The sequence below is a fragment of the Kryptolebias marmoratus genome, linkage group LG8 (assembly GCF_001649575.2).
Source record: "Kryptolebias marmoratus isolate JLee-2015 linkage group LG8, ASM164957v2, whole genome shotgun sequence".
Taxonomy (NCBI): Eukaryota; Metazoa; Chordata; class Actinopteri; order Cyprinodontiformes; family Rivulidae; genus Kryptolebias; species Kryptolebias marmoratus.
Window position 1 is genome coordinate 27228441 of NC_051437.1, and position 15650 is coordinate 27244090.

General features: G+C 37.7%; 3 protein-coding genes across 4 annotated transcripts in view; 2 read left to right on the plus strand and 1 right to left on the minus strand.

Annotated features, from left to right (window-relative positions):
* zgc:103759 (U8 snoRNA-decapping enzyme) overlaps positions 1-15650 on the minus strand; it is a 576073-nt gene that overhangs the window by 496315 nt on the left and 64108 nt on the right. The gene's annotated exons all lie outside the window — the stretch shown is intronic.
* si:rp71-17i16.4 (troponin C, skeletal muscle) lies at positions 1282-8165 on the plus strand. 2 transcript variants are annotated; one of them, XM_037977042.1, is made up of 6 exons: positions 1282-1419; positions 3635-3689; positions 4325-4468; positions 5344-5485; positions 5816-5952; positions 7732-8165. In XM_037977042.1, exons 1-6 carry the CDS (start codon positions 1417-1419, stop codon positions 7761-7763), a joined length of 513 nt encoding a protein of 170 aa, XP_037832970.1. In that variant the 5' UTR covers positions 1282-1416; the 3' UTR covers positions 7764-8165. The 2 variants fall into 2 exon arrangements, with proteins under 2 accessions (XP_037832970.1, XP_017266664.1); XM_017411175.3 differs by having other exon boundaries at positions 1289-1419; positions 5371-5485.
* Positions 9207-12994, plus strand: tnnc2 (troponin C type 2 (fast)). Its single transcript, XM_017411366.3, has 6 exons — positions 9207-9360; positions 10211-10262; positions 10699-10842; positions 11140-11254; positions 11355-11491; positions 12388-12994. Exons 1-6 carry the CDS (start codon positions 9358-9360, stop codon positions 12417-12419), a joined length of 483 nt encoding a protein of 160 aa, XP_017266855.1. The 5' UTR covers positions 9207-9357; the 3' UTR covers positions 12420-12994.

A 15650-nucleotide genomic window follows, 5' to 3' on the forward strand; every position in this document is an offset into this window, starting at 1 on the left:
TAGGGTGGAGTGGTAGTTCACATGCAATATAGAGATATAGAGATTGGACAGTGAACTTCAAAGCGTAATTATTAATTGGTTTATCTACTCAGTGGAATTTTAGTTTTTTTAGTTTTACTTCAGCTACATTAATCTATTAACCTACTGTACATCAGGCCAAATTATATATATTTTCTGGGGAAACTTTGGGTTTGTGTACTTATTGATGAGAATGAAACAAATCACAATGCAACCCCCAATTATTGAAACAGTTTGGACTTTGTGTAAAATGTAAATATAAACAGAATAAAATGGTTTGCAAATCTCATAAACCCATATTTTATTCTCAGTGGAACATGGTAAACATATAAATTGTACTGTTTTGTCTTTTGCACACATATATTTGAACTGTAAATGATGGGATATTCAAAACCTTCCACTGAGGAATGTTATTCTGAAGTTGATCCTCTATATTTAGACAGTTTTTTACACACTGGTGAGCCTATGCCCATCTTTACTTCTGAGAGATTCAGCCTCTCTAAAATGCTCCTTTTATTCCCAGTCCTCTCCCTGACTTTTTGCTAATTAATCTAATTATTCGCAAAATGCTCTTCTGTCTGTTTCACACCTCTTACTTTTACAGCCTTTTGTTTCCCCTGAACCTAATTTTTTAACATGTGTGGCAACCATCAAATTTAAAATTACCTTTCTTTTTCCCAAAAGAAAAATTGCAAAAAAAAATTGCACTATGTTCTATTTTTAATAAAATATTGATTTACGAGGTTTTCAAATCATCACATTCTGTGTTCATTTACATTTTCCACAACATCCCAATTTTTTTTCGTAATTGCACAATGCAGAGTTCATTTGCTTGAGGTCATAAGACGTCTTGCATTACAGATGTCACAGATGCATGAAGCAAATCTGCAGCAGTGAGGACAGTGAGGCAGGCAGATGGATGGATCAACAGACACTGCGAGGGGAGTTGATGCAGGGAGGTGTTAATCCCTGCATTTATAGGTTTGGTGTATGCGAGCGGGGACACTCTCTGGTTCTTGCACAGTATGTGAATCCAAGAATCCATTTGCACTGAGGTGTCCAATTGATCTTTTGCCAAAATAATTTTTTTTAATGAATGTCAGAGAGCTTGTGTGCTATCTAAATATGGGGGGGGGGGATTGGCAAGGGTGCCACACAAGGGGATGGCCATCAGCAGATTGTAAGAGGGCACAGACTAAGGCTGGATTTGATTGGCCGGCTCTGATCCCAGGATTCATTGGTGGCCCAATCCTGATCAATTGTAGAGAAATCATGCTTGGAAGAAAGGGTACTTATGGAGTGTGGACAAAGTCCCAGAGCCACCTGAACTGTGCAGGAGGAAGACTTTCGTTCTTCGCCGTTTGTTGTTTGTACTGTTGATCAGCACAGCCGGCCACCATGGTAAGAATCCAAAAAGAGAGAAGGAGATAAACAAAGACAAGAAGACAGCGATTCATTTTTACTGAATCTTTGAGGATTTGATTTCGTGTTTCCATGAAGAAGGTGTTCTGCAATCTGAAAGTTCTTATCTGGAAAACCAACTGGATCTCTGAAGAAGAGGAGTTTGATTTATTGGATTTACTACATTTTCTGAGAATTAATTTTGCTACATGTAGATAAAGTAGTTTCTCTGGCTGCTAACCCGCTGTTAATAACTCTTACTGACATATTCCGCATCTAAATCTGCGTAGAGACTCTCAATGCTTTTGCATACCATCACTTTGTAGCCTAACTCAGTGTTATTTAGAATAGAGGGAAAGAAACAGAGGACAGAAAGCAAACAGCAGAGAAAAGTGAGAACAGTTGTCTTTTCCAACTGTTCTAATTTGGGACGGTCACCTTGAGAAAATCCCTCCCAAATTCTCTCCCAAGTCTCACCTTAAAATAGCTTCAAAGTAAACTAAACGAGGAGTTTCAGTGACCTTCTGTGTTGCAATAGTTTTAGGTTCCTGCCAAGATGAAAAAACTAACAGGCCTTTTTGAACTGCTGAGAATTGCATTTCAATCTATAATCACAAATGTGAGACTAAATAGCATAAACTAATATAAATATCACATCCAGGTTAGATTCTCATCCTATGCTCAGCGGAGTTCCTTAAACAAAACTGACTTCTCTTCTCTGAAGCTCTATAAAACTTGTTCCACCTCAGAAATATTTACACGACACTCCCCAGTTTGTAAATAGCACGTTTTAATCTGTGTGGCATTTCCCTTTAAGCACCATCTCTAACTGTTTCAAACAGCTGGTGAAGGATTAAAATTGATGTCTTACTGATACGAGGCTATTTCCAATCTTAGCCTGTCACTTTGTCCATGATAGTTCTCTCTCTGGCTTTTGGACAGGCTCTCATCTTCTGCTGGCTTCAATATATTTATAAAAAAAAAAAAAAAAACCTTTTATCAATTTGAGTGAAATAAAAAATGCAAAACTGCATGCCTCTTAATGATGCTTACTTCAACTCAGAGACGCTTTTTATTAGCAAACATCCACAAAAAGTTGTTTTTTTTAAAGGTTTGTGCATAATGGGAGGGACCAGATGATTCTTTTGTTTTTGCAACAAATTTGTGAAAATGCAAAAGCAAATTGCTGTGTTTTAAGAGTTAAAACAAATGCCTCGAGTGTAGCAACAGTTAATGAATTGTAGCCAACTGCAGGTATTGTGTTCTTGCTTGAAATATGAAAAACGTAGGTACACGTGGGCAATATGTGGCCTGGGGGCCAAAAGTGGCCATTTGACCATGACAATCTGGCCCCAAATGTCATCAAACAGAAGCAACACCTATATTTTAACAATAAAACATTACAAAACAGGACTTTACTTAACATCTTGGGGAATGTTAAGATCAGAAATATACTGGCTTTTTACTTGTTTACAACAGACAAAAGAAAAAAAAATCTAAAAATGACTTAAACTTGTCTTATCTTTAGTTTTGTAACAAGACTGAAAAGAGAGGTTTCAAATCAGGGGGGTTGTTGATATTTATGTTTCATATTTAATTTTAGTTCACAGGTTGAGTTTAATTTAATGTATGATGGGGATGTTGCTGTATGCTGTCCTACAAGCTTATCATGATCAGCAAAGCAAAAGCAAAAAAGTCCCAAAGGGGTATTTTTTTATATCTGCCTGGATTGATATTTTTACAAAGCAAGCATTTTAAAAACATGCAACATGTTGCCATAGAAGAGTGTGTATTTTTGCAGATTGTGTATAATTGATCCAAGTGAAACACTTTACCCATGTTTCAGCTAAAGGTGAGGCCCTTCATGCTCTTTAACAAAGTCAAAATGGACTTTGGGGGGAAAAAATCTGTTCTCCACCTCTGAGGTCTTAGTTCACCTTCAGTATAAACCTTAGATGCAGTAATCAATTGATGCTTGAGTTTCTGCAGTCCATGTCAAAGCAGAAAAAGGTTTTTTATAAGGTCTTGCTGACAACCCATGAAAGAATAGGAGTAATTTAAATTCTATTAAATGTGTTTTTTCATATAGGTGTTAACATGTTCTGTCAAAGTGCAGTTTGTTTACAGCTCAAAGAAAGTAATTATCATTACTAACTACCTCCTATAGCTTCCCATCTTTTCTATTTTCTTACTATTTTTATGATCTCCTCTTCAGCCCACTGATGCCCAAACCGACGCTCGCTCCTTCTTAACTGAGGAGATGATTTCAGGTGCGTTTCAATCTCTTTTTATCGCCCGCTGCCATGAAAAACAAGCAATCGTTTAATTACCTATGTCTTTGTTTCTGTTAGTAAAATATCAGATGAACCCCTGGATGATTTTATTTAAATTCTCAGATAGTCATCACTGGATGTACAACTACAGCTGATTAACTTATAGAGTCAGCTGATTCAAGATGGCTGCTACAGCTAACCAATCTTAGCAAGCACAAAAATGGCTGTAACTTAGTCAGCTTTGCGGGTGTTGAGCTACAATTTGGTGTGGTCATAGCTGAGAGTCATTCCCATCACATGTTCTGAGCACTAGCAGATCACACAACAGTTCTGAGTAAAACACTGGCATGCAAGGGACCGGGTGATATGCATTCTTGCAAGGAACGCATATCCTACACAAATTACTTTGCCTTACTTCGGTAAACTTTCCTCCACTGATTTTCACTCAGAGACCTCCAGATTTTCTTGTCATAGGGGCTGAAAAAAATACATTTCATGTCATCAAAACGGAACAAACAGTTATGTATTCTGGTTTTGTCTTGGTATTTTGCATGTGTCAGACTCAGAAAATGAAGCTTTAAGAAAGAGACTTAGTGCTCTCTATTAAATTTATATTTTTCTCTCCCGTGTAGAGTTCAAGGCTGCCTTTGACATGTTCGACACAGATGGAGGCGGTGACATCAGCACTAAGGAGCTGGGTACCGTCATGAGGATGCTGGGCCAGAATCCGTCCAGAGAGGAGTTGGACGCCATCATTGAGGAAGTGGATGAGGATGGTGAGAATGTTGCGGGATCAAAGATTTAACTTTTTTATTGTTTCAAACTTTATGCCTCCATCTAAGATTAGATCAATGGTATCCAAAGTTGGGATTGAGGCCACACTGTGGGTCACAAAACACCAGGTCTAGGGTCCTGAAATGATCTCCAGAAATCAAATCAAATAAAAATCTAATTTCTACTCACATATTTTCACTATAAATGTTACAAAACAACAACTGTCATATATGGCAGAAAATGATGCACAATATGAGTTTAATCTATTTGTTGTCATGCCCTTTTTCATTTTCTTTTTAGCAATGTTTGTGTAGTTTAACCAAAGGCATTTGGGGTCACAAGTCTTTGACATTGTTATTATGAGGGGTCAGAAGCTAAAAGGTTTGGGAACCCCTGCATTAGATAGCAGTTTGCATTGGGGACTACAGTCTCAAAAGTTTTCTGGATCACAAGACAGAAGAATTATTTTTAAAATGCATTTTTTCTAAGCATGCATAAAATCCAACCCTTCATAAAAACATTTACATTTGAACAAACCCAAGCAAGCATTTGTTGTTATTGTTTCTGTGTCCCAAGACACACTTTTACCAATATTTAAAGATGTGCACTACACATAGACTATATCTCAAAGAATACCTCTTTAAAATAAAAAAAAGCTTTGTAAAATAACAGAAAATTGTAGATTAAATGCTGAACTGAACAAGCCTGAACATTTAAGCTGTCAGGGCAAAACAAAACAAAGCTTTAAATTACAACCATTGTTGGATTCAAATGTCTCAGTAAGTCTAAAGCTAAGTCTACCTTTAACATCTTGTTTAAGGCAAAAAAGACAAAGATGTTTACTTTCCTGTTTAAGTTTTTATTCTTTTCAGGGCAGATTTAGAAAAACTTCATCTGTCCTCAGGCAGCGGCACCATTGACTTCGAGGAGTTCTTGGTCATGATGGTCCAACAGCTAAAGGAGGACCAGGCTGGAAAGAGCGAAGAAGAGCTTTCAGAATGCTTCCGTATTTTTGACAAGTACGATACTCAACACTCACAGGAAACTAAACATGAGCAATAAATGGTGCTAAATATTACTTAAACATTTCAATGTTATGAAGAAATATAAAAAAATTAATCAGCACGTTAAACCAAGAATGGTTTCATCATTTTTATGTAATGCTAAGAAGCTCCTTCTTCTAAGATAAATAATTTTAAATCAGTTTTATACTTTTGTCACTCATTGTTAATAGTATTCACAGTTATAATAACTAGAATACAGAGGTCTTAAAGAAAATTTGCTACACTTTTAAAATGATGACCTGTTTTTTTTGTTTGTATGTTGTTTCTTTTTTTGTTTTTCTACAGGAACGGAGATGGTTTTGTTGACCGAGAGGAATTTGGAGATATTCTCCATATGACCGGAGAACAAGTCACGGAGGAAGATATTGATGAGATGTTTGGAGAATCAGACACAAACAAAGACGGGAAAATTGATTTTGATGGTAAGGTTGAGCTGTTCAGTTTAGTAACAGGTCGTATGTGGACTGATCGTTATTATCGACTAAAATCTTCAGGGATAAAGTTTGCTTGCAGCAGATATAAAAACATCAGTGTTTAGCTGAAGGATTGATGTGTTGCTACCAAACTATTTTATTTGCTTTGTTAATAAACACTATTAGCTGATTTTTTAATCTCTAATAGAAATTCTATTGGAATCTTTTTAAGACTGGAAACAACAAAAAGTATGACCCTTCTCATCTAGAAGAAATGTGTGGCTTCCTGATGGGGATTATAAAATGTCTCAGATTAGATTGGCAGAGATGAATTAGCAGGTAGAGATGAGTCCAGGAACCAGAAGGAAAAGAGCTGAACTGACAAACAAGGCTCAAAAATCAACACAATCTTCTCCAGCTGAAGCAGGAATGTCCCAAATACAAAGCGGAAAAGGAAAAGAGACATTTGAAACTTGATTTAGGCGCATAATTAATGTGCATAACATTAGTGAAAGATTAGCTAACTAATTCTGAATCTAAATTTCGTAGTGATTTCAGCTGTGTGCTTAAAGATGCAGTCCTGTTCGAACAGCATGTTTCAACAGGCTATGGTCGCAAGCATAAACTTGATATCTAAAGACGGCGGGACTTCTGTGATAGCATCCACTGGTTTGAATCCTTATAAGTTTGAACTTGAATTTAACAAGGAGGTGGAGAAATGATTGATCTGTATATAAGAAAAAGACAAATTAACTATGTGATTATTGTATTATTATTTTTTACAAGAAAAGAAGAATACTAGGACAACTTTTAGGAAACACTTATTTACATAATACTTTATAAAAGCAGTTAGTATCCATCATTAGTACTGCAATTTGCTTTTTCATTGCTTTAGTGTCTGAAGACTATATCTTTCTTTTATACAGTATAGGACTCATAGCTTGTATATATGTTGCTTTTTATGGCAGCAGGTGATAAAAATACATAAACAACACTGATAATTGCCTAAGAGAACCTATTTTTGGCCTGGTATTTAAAGTGACAACACCTTTGATGCTATAGTTTTTGCAAACAAAATGAGTCCCCAGTTACTGTAGTGCATCCAATGTTTTATAAGATATTTTGCAAACAGAAAACAAGCCAATAGATCCACACACACAGAGGTTATTATATAATTGCCCACTGATGTGAAAGGCAGGCCATAATGAAGACAAATTATACCAAACCTTCAAACAACAAAACTCTTTGTATCATTAATTTACTTCTTCTCAACAGCTGATGACAAAGTAAAAGTCATTACATTAAACTAACCTTCTTATAACTGTTACTTATTGTTAAAAAAATGCCTGTGAAACCAAAGACTTCTGACAGAAACCAGGATCAGAGCGGACAGTTAACATATTAAATCAAAGATATTTAATGGTGAGCTAAACCTAAATGATCAGCCTTGTTCTGTTTATTAGAGGCAGATTTGCTTCGTGTCTGTAAAGTTATTAATGATGTCTTACAAAATGAATAAAATTTACAAATCTACACCTCATTCATGTGACAACCTGAAACTATTAGTATAACAGGAACAAAGAAAAGTCAAGCAAAAGTCATAATGTGAACATATTAATTTTACTGTAAGTTGTAAAAAATCTTAATTGCATGTGATGTACTTTAAAATTATGTCATGTTTTTATTTAAAACTCATGAGGGTCGTGGTTTGTTGACTGAATGATTTATTCAGACATATATTGTTGGTGGGTTGGTTGATTGACGGTCACCGTCTCTTTCTCCCCGCAGAGTTTCTGAAGATGATGGAAAATGTCCAGTAATGAGACCAGCTTTACATTCCTTTATGATTCTTCCTCAGAGAAAAGATAAAGAACATATGTGACGAAAGTCTGCAAAGATCAAACTCTAAACGCCACAAATATGATACGCCATGGAAATGGATATAAATTAACCACGTTTAGTCCCCACTTAGTCCCCCTTCTTCTTCTCCTCCTCACATGAAACCCAGAGGCTTGTTGGGGATATTTATAAGTACGCGTTCAGACCTTTTAAGACGAAGACGCTTTTCCCTGGCTGACCACCCAGCTGTCCTGCTGGCAGCTGCTGTTTCTCCAGAAATGCAACACCAACTAGCTTCAACCCCCACCCTTCTCTTGTTTATCCCGAGAACTGTTCTCCACCGTGATCTGTGCTCTCTTAATAAACCAGAGTTCCTCCTCGGCTTTTGTTGTTCCTGTGGCAAATTATTCTGCATGCATGCCTTACATGTTGACAACTTTTTTTCAGTATCACTCTATCTAATCGTTCCCACCTCAGGACCTTTAGATTAGCTCCTGATTCTCCAACACAGGATCACAGATAACCCAGTCATTCACAGGGCACACGAGTCCATGCACTTTCCAAATCAAACTCCTTTTAAATGAAAAGCAGCCTTTAAAATAAAAAAAGGCAACAGCTGCATTGTCAGCTTAGTTTGTATTGCCTAATAGCTTTCCTGTCTCATCTGACATAAGTGAACTATTAAATCTGGCAAATAATAATCTGATCTCCTCCATGTGAGGCTCCAAGCTGTTTGTTAGCCATCTTCTAGCACAGAAATAAGTAACCTGAAGGCAAAGCCAAGCAGCCGACTGGTTGGTTTAGGTCTGGCAGTCATGAAGCGGATGAGTTTATTCTCCTGTTGGAAAGTGTTCGTCTCCCTCAGGGTATATAACCTGCATGCTCAAAAGCAAAAAGCCCTCCCCTTTTCCTCCTGGGGCTCAATTCTGTGCATCTTCCTGTCCGAGATGTTTGGCCCATCCCCTCAGGAGCCACAAGCCCAACTAGGAGCATCACGTTGTGTTCATCAAGTGACACAGCTCCAGGATTCATGGGGGCTTGCTTCGCTCCCCCTCTTAGTCTGAAATCGTTCCGCCGTTCAGGGAGGGGGTTGTGGACGTGGGTAGATGGGCTCCTGCCTCACTGCACTTTTTCCCCTGGTTTAAAGTTTCACACCACGTTTTTTCTCATCACAAAACCCATAACCTCCTTAGAAATCTAACAAATGATGAATGCACACGCCTCCCCCTCCTTGTTGGCTCTCAATTTAAAGCCTGCAGAGAAAGCCAGTTTGAAATAATCTGTTGTGCTGTTTATCATTTTAATTGAAGTGGGTACTTAAGGGGGTCACCAGTGCGTGAGACTGCTTTGTCCAAGGTGTGATTGGCTTGCCCTGGGCCCAGAACCCTAAAAGTTCAGGATACTAAATCTGGAGTCCTGTGAGATGCAGTGGGCGGGACCTAGGTGTCTCGTTTAAAGTGAGTCTGAATCTTGTCTTGATGTCTAGTCTCTCTGTTGGGGTGCACACGGATTGACCACTCCTTTGGGCTGTTCTTTTATCCTTGGATATTTGGGGGGAAAAGCTAATCCAGAAACATGGTAAGAGAAGTTACTCGTGTAAATGACAAGCTGAACTGTTCAAAGTGTATCCGTCAACTAGGCATAAATTAGTTATTAACCCACACTCTGTTAATGATTGAGTAATAAAGGCTTGTGAAAATGTAAAAAAAAATGTTTGATTGAGTTGCTGAGATGTGGAATTCTTAGACTGGCAATGATCCGATGTTTATCTGCTGACTTGATTTACATTTACTGCCATAAGCTTTTTATTATTATTTTATGTCTAATTGCCTAAATAATGCAGTAAGAAATTGTTAGATTTTGAATACTTTTTGAAAACAAACCCACATTGATACATAGATTAACACTTAAGATATAGATACTCATGCTGATGGGAAGCAGGATGCACTGAGAAAGTGTGGATTCTGCTTAGGCTTCAAATTCCAGAGGGATTGGATGTCTGCAGGCCTTATACAGTGAGCCTAATGTGTTGAGCCTGAAATAGCCGGACTAATTTTCACCATCTCTATTTCTTTTGAGACTAAGCCACTTCATGCTCCAACATTTGATTTATGTTACTTTGTTTTTATCTCATCCATGAAATGTAAAAAAAAAAAAAAAAAAAGTTTATGACTTTGCTTGTCCCTCGAATATTTTCCAAAATGATACGACAGCCTTATTTTCAGGAGAAAAACAAATTTGTTTTTATAAACTGCTAACACATTTTTTTGTGGCATATTAAAGAAATGGACATTTTCGGCATCTCAGCAATGGCAATCCGTCCGGTGACTTCGGGTTGAATAAGAGTTTAACTGAAAATGACTTGAACAGGATTAATCACAGAACCCTGAAGGAAGTTTGAAATGAAGTGACACCTGTTTTCTTCCAGACTGACGCGCAACAAGAGGCCCGCTCCTACCTGAGCGAGGAAATGCTGGCTGGTAAGTACAGGAACGTGTTACAAAAACAATTTATTATTTCTAACTGGCACAACTTGTGCAGCTAATTACTCTTTAGATGGAAAACGGTATTTTTCCCCTATAGTCACGTATTGAATTAACATCATGCAGTTCTAGCTCTTGTCATTATTATGTCATTTTTCTAACTGCGTGAAGCCGAATACATAGACAGTTTTAGATTCTCAGCATGAAATCAAGCCCTTTTAGATTTCAGCACAGCGGTAAATAACTAATTTGTTACCATGGTGATATACTTCTTTTTTTTCCCTCACGAAGGTATGCATGTCCTTACAGCATAATGGTCTAAATGGGCCTAAATGCTCATCCGTCAAAATTTGGAACAAATGAGAGAAAATTGTAGATAAATTCGGCTTTTTCAGCGCTGAGGAATTTAAGTTTTAATCTTCTGTTACCCCAGAGTTCAAAGCCGCCTTTGACTTGTTCGACACCGACGGTGGCGGTGATATCAGCACCAAGGAGTTGGGTACCGTGATGAGGATGCTGGGCCAGAATCCGACAAGAGAGGAGTTGGATGAGATCATCGAGGAGGTCGATGAGGATGGTGAGCATGAGAAAACCAAGTGTTTGTTTCTGACAGCAGCATCACCTGTGCGTAATAATTGTTTTACGCACAGAAATATGCGCTTCGTAGGTCTTAATTCGTTTGGAGGAGAGATAAAAAAAAAGTTGGGGTGATGTTTAATGTATCCATATTTCTGTTTGACATTGTAATAAATTAATTTCATATGAAGGTTAGTTAGAGTTTCATTGTGTTCATGTATAAATTTGTGCGCGAACACGAGCGTTAATCTGGGCTGACAATAGATGGGTTATCATGCGGTTTCTTGTAAATCCCTAGGTAGCGGTACCATCGACTTCGAGGAGTTCTTGGTCATGATGGTGAGGCTGCTCAAGGAGGATCAGGCCGGCAAGAGCGAGGAAGAGTTGGCAGAGTGCTTCCGTGTGTTCGACAAGTATGTCCTCTGAGACCGTGCTCACAGCGGCTTGGATTACAGCCAACCCTTCATCCTTCAGTTCATCTTTACGATCCTACATTGTTTGTCTTTCTCGAAGGAACGGCGACGGCTACATCGACAGAGATGAGTTCGCCCAAATTATCCGCACCAGCGGGGAGCCCATCACAGACGAGGAGATTGATGAGCTGTTGAAGGATGGAGACAAGAACTCTGACGGCATGCTGGACTTTGACGGTACGTGCGTAATGATGAAAACAGAGAGTGTTATGAGCCTAATGATGAGGGTGATGAGGTATATGGAGTTATTGTAAAAAGGTTAAGCATACAGTCAATAACTCCCAGTTAGGTAACTTTATAAATAAAATTACTTTTATACCTATAGCATAATTCAAAACCCAAAGTACTAAAATAGGACTGAATTCAGAGTTTATTTGGTGAGTTTTTGGTTACCTTTATTTTGGTTACTTAAGTATATTTTAGATTTAAACTGTAATTTTCTAATCATAATTTTATTCAGACAACCTTTGTTGGATCACAGTTTTTAGACAACATACAGCACTATGGTGCAACAAAAATTTACTTTTATTTCCAGTTGGTCACAACTGCTGGTGAATTATTTAAGTCGTCATCGGGATTTGGGTTTTTGGTTTTCAGTTTGTTCTCTTTATGTTTTCTGTTGGAGTTTATTGTTTATTTTATTCAGTTATCTTGTTAGTTTTGGTTCTGGTACTTTCTGTCTTTGTCTCTTGTGTCTGTGGTTGTGTTCATCTACATCTCCCCAGCTTTGTCACCTGTCTACCTGCCACGCCCTTCTCCACCTGTAAGCAATTATTACCATTCACCTGTTTCCACTTACCTCATTCTCCTTTGTGTTTTAAAACCTGGTCATTTCCTCCACCACCCCGTCGGATCATTGTTCATTAGTTCTTGTCCTGTGTTTGTCCTGTGTTCCTGGTAGTAGTTTGCGTTTTTGTTTCGCTGCCCCGTCAGCGCTTTGTTTTCGTTTTAATACATTAGTTTCCTTTAGTTTCAAGTATGAGTCTGCTCTCTGGGTTCGCCTCCGTCTCCGCCGATCCTGACAGTCGTATTTTTTTTCACCTCAGTAATGATGTTCATTGTCTCTTTTCCAGAATTCCTCAAGATGATGGAGAATGTGCAGTAAAACATGTCGGACTCATGGACATTCCTCCACCCTCCTGTGAACCGTTTTCTGAATACGCCCTCCCTCCATCTCTCTGACCCACTGAAAACATCCGAAGACACACTCCCCTGTCCACCTGGTTCACTGCCTCTCTTCTCCATCCTTGCAGACATCCTCAACAGACAGCTAGGACACCTCGCTGGGGGTCGCAGGCTGTGCTACACTCATCTCTGACTTGCTCATGAAAGTAGACAGCGTGTTTTTGGTGTTGTGTTGACATCGTACCTGTGACCGCAAAGCTGCAGCAAGGAAATTTACCCCAAACACCTTCTGCTGTATGCATGGAGCACAATGTCTTCAGTAACCCCCTTCTGCTGGTAAAGCTCTGATCTAGATGTAGTCTAGATAGACGGGCAGCCTGTTATCTGCTGCTTAGACCAATTATTTCAAACACTTCATTGTACAAAGAAGTAATTTGCTTGAAAAGAATAAATGAACTAACTCATGCTCACTTGTAGTTGGTCTGTTATATTTATGGTCTGTGTAAAAAAAAATGTTTGTTTTGAGGAAATTAAATAAAATCTGTTTGTTTCTTCTTTTTGTCACCAGATTTTGTGGTATTCAGTAACACTGTTTAAAGTTTTTATCTGGTGTCAGTACTGTTAATATCCAGAATTGTAATCAAGTGACCATGCATGGCAATTCTCATTTTAAACAGTTCATCTGAACAATTCATTACTGCTAAATTTCAATTTCTAAAGAGGCCAGAAAATAGTTAAACGACATCCATTTTGCCTGTCTTTCTCCCATCAGAACCACTACATATTTAGTTTGAAATAAAAAATAAAATAAAAAAAAACAGTAAAAGTTTAATCCTTTCGTTTTTTTCTTTTTTGTTGTTGTTTTTTGGTTTGTGCATTGACACAAAAGGGTGGAGGGGGGGATTTACTGTCAACACAAACACTCCAATCAACTTTACAGGCATGGTTTTGGAAAGCAGGAGAAAACAAGAGTATCTGAAGATAACCCATTCATGCAAGGGAAGAACATGTTACACCCAAACAGCTTGCAAATCTAAAATTCAAACCTGAAACTGGGATGTTCTGAAGTGATGGTGCTAACCGCAACTTTACCGTTCTGCTCTGTAAAGCACAAACAAAATATAAAAATCTATTTCTGGCATTATCTCATTATTTCTGGTCCTTCTTAAAAGGTCTGTGTTGCTTTAAAGTGATTTCGTCTGCTGGTGGTGACATCTCTAGCACATTAAGAGCCTCAGACTTATTTGGGATTTTTACAATAATGGAACAAGTTACCTACCATACACTATTAGAGCTGAGGCATCCTTTTTAGGTTTTAAAAAATACTTTTTTTTCATGAAATACAGTTCCTTGCTTCTAACCCTCAGTTATTTTGAGCTTGTGTTACTGTAAATGGTTATTTAAATAGATGTGGAGCCTAACTGTACTAATAGGCTTGTTTAAACAAAATGTAAGTTACTTTATTTGAACAAATACGAATACAGTGGCATTCAATATCTGTACATTATGAATAATGTCATTACAACAAAAAATTTGGTCATTTATTCAAGTGGGATTAAACTACTGAAGAACTAACTAGTAAAACAGGTCAACTGAGGCGTCAATAAAAAAAGATCTCGAAATAATTAGATGAGTAACAAAAAAGTGTCCTAATTACAGCCATGGGAACATGCTCAGTTTGGGGGTGCTGTTAATGTGTGTAAATCTTTATAACACTAAACACCCATATGAAGAATATCATAAAACAAAACATTTAGTGAAATACAAACAGGAAGTGCATTTGTCTTGTGCAAATGGATGTTACAAATACGCTGCATGTTTTGTACAGACAATAATTTATGACCTAATGCTAATCTGTTCACTTTTTTACTGGGTGTTAAGCAAAGGTAACATTTTGTAAAATCGTATTTAAAAACAGGGGTGGTTTATCTACCAGAATTACAAAATTCAACAATGACAAAAAAAAAATCATTTATACATATAAAGCCCTAATAAAAAACAATTTTCTATCATTTTTTTTACAGAGATAGTCCAATCCTTTTTAAAGTGATGTTCTGTCCAATAGTTAATACAGTTAATATTTCAATCATTGGTATCTTATCAGCTGTGACATCAGTCACAGACTAGAGCATAAAGTAAGAAAACAGCAGAGGTTTTCATTCAATCTAGGCTAATGGCCAAAAAAGCACCGGTTTAGTTTTTTGTTTTTTTTTAAATAAATTTTCAGGCTTATGAAACAACTCTGTCCTGAATACAATATATTGGTGTGAAACAACGCCACATTAGCTAATAATAAACCTTTACGTTTTTGCATGATACCGTTTGTTTAGTTTGCCACTGTTTACTTAACTGAGTCAATACGTAAATGTATGTGTGCAGAGCATAGACATTTCAAGTAAGCTGAGTAAACTCTTGGTCTGACTAGATCAGGTGTAGGCAACCTGAGCGCCGCTATCCTGCAGGTTTTACTTGTTCCTCTGCTCCAACACCTGATTTGAATCAATGGGTGATTAACAGGCTTCTGCAGAACATGAAGAGGTGATTTATCCACTGAATCAGGTGTGTTGGAGTAAGGAAACAGGTAAAACATGCAGGATAGTGGCCCTCGAGGACCAGGTTTGCCTACCTCTGGACTAGACACACTGATTCATTGAGCAGCCTCGGCAAATACACATTCTCGCTCTGCACATATACATTGTTGATTAAGAAAACAGTGACAAACTAAGCTAACAGAATCATGCAAAAGTGTAGAGGTTAAATACTAGCTAATGTAGTGTAGTGTTCTTTCACAAGGAATGTGTACTTTTAAAAAAAGAATTGTTTTCAGCCTGTAAAGTTAATTAAAAACTGCCACTCGTTTGGTTAAAACCATTAGACTAGCCATCTCCATACCCTGTGCTCTATTACTAACATCATGGCTGATAAGGTACCAACTACAGATAATCTATTAGAACATTACTTTAAAGTTGACTGAACAAGGTACTTAAACATGCATGTTGTCTGGCATCCATCAAGGGGTACCACAACACCATGAGCACCCCTACTTACTGGTCCTGTTTGTAACTAGGAACCATATTTGACTTCATCAAAAAAACTTTAGTTAGGAGCCATAATTGGCTTCATCGAAAGCCTTCCTGGCTCTCTTCAGCTCCTCGTTCATGGTCAGCAGGTCTTTGACTCTGGCAAACTTTCTGGGATCTTTGCGAATCAG

Coding starts and splice junctions, on each gene's coding strand:
- tnnc2 (XM_017411366.3), top strand. Junction 10,843..11,139: donor CGAGGAGGTCGATGAGGATG/GTGAGCATGAGA, acceptor GTAAATCCCTAG/GTAGCGGTACCATCGACTTC. Junction 11,492..12,387: donor CGGCATGCTGGACTTTGACG/GTACGTGCGTAA, acceptor TCTCTTTTCCAG/AATTCCTCAAGATGATGGAG.
- si:rp71-17i16.4 (XM_037977042.1), top strand. Junction 4,469..5,343: donor TGAGGAAGTGGATGAGGATG/GTGAGAATGTTG, acceptor TTTTCAGGGCAG/ATTTAGAAAAACTTCATCTG. Junction 5,953..7,731: donor CGGGAAAATTGATTTTGATG/GTAAGGTTGAGC, acceptor TTCTCCCCGCAG/AGTTTCTGAAGATGATGGAA.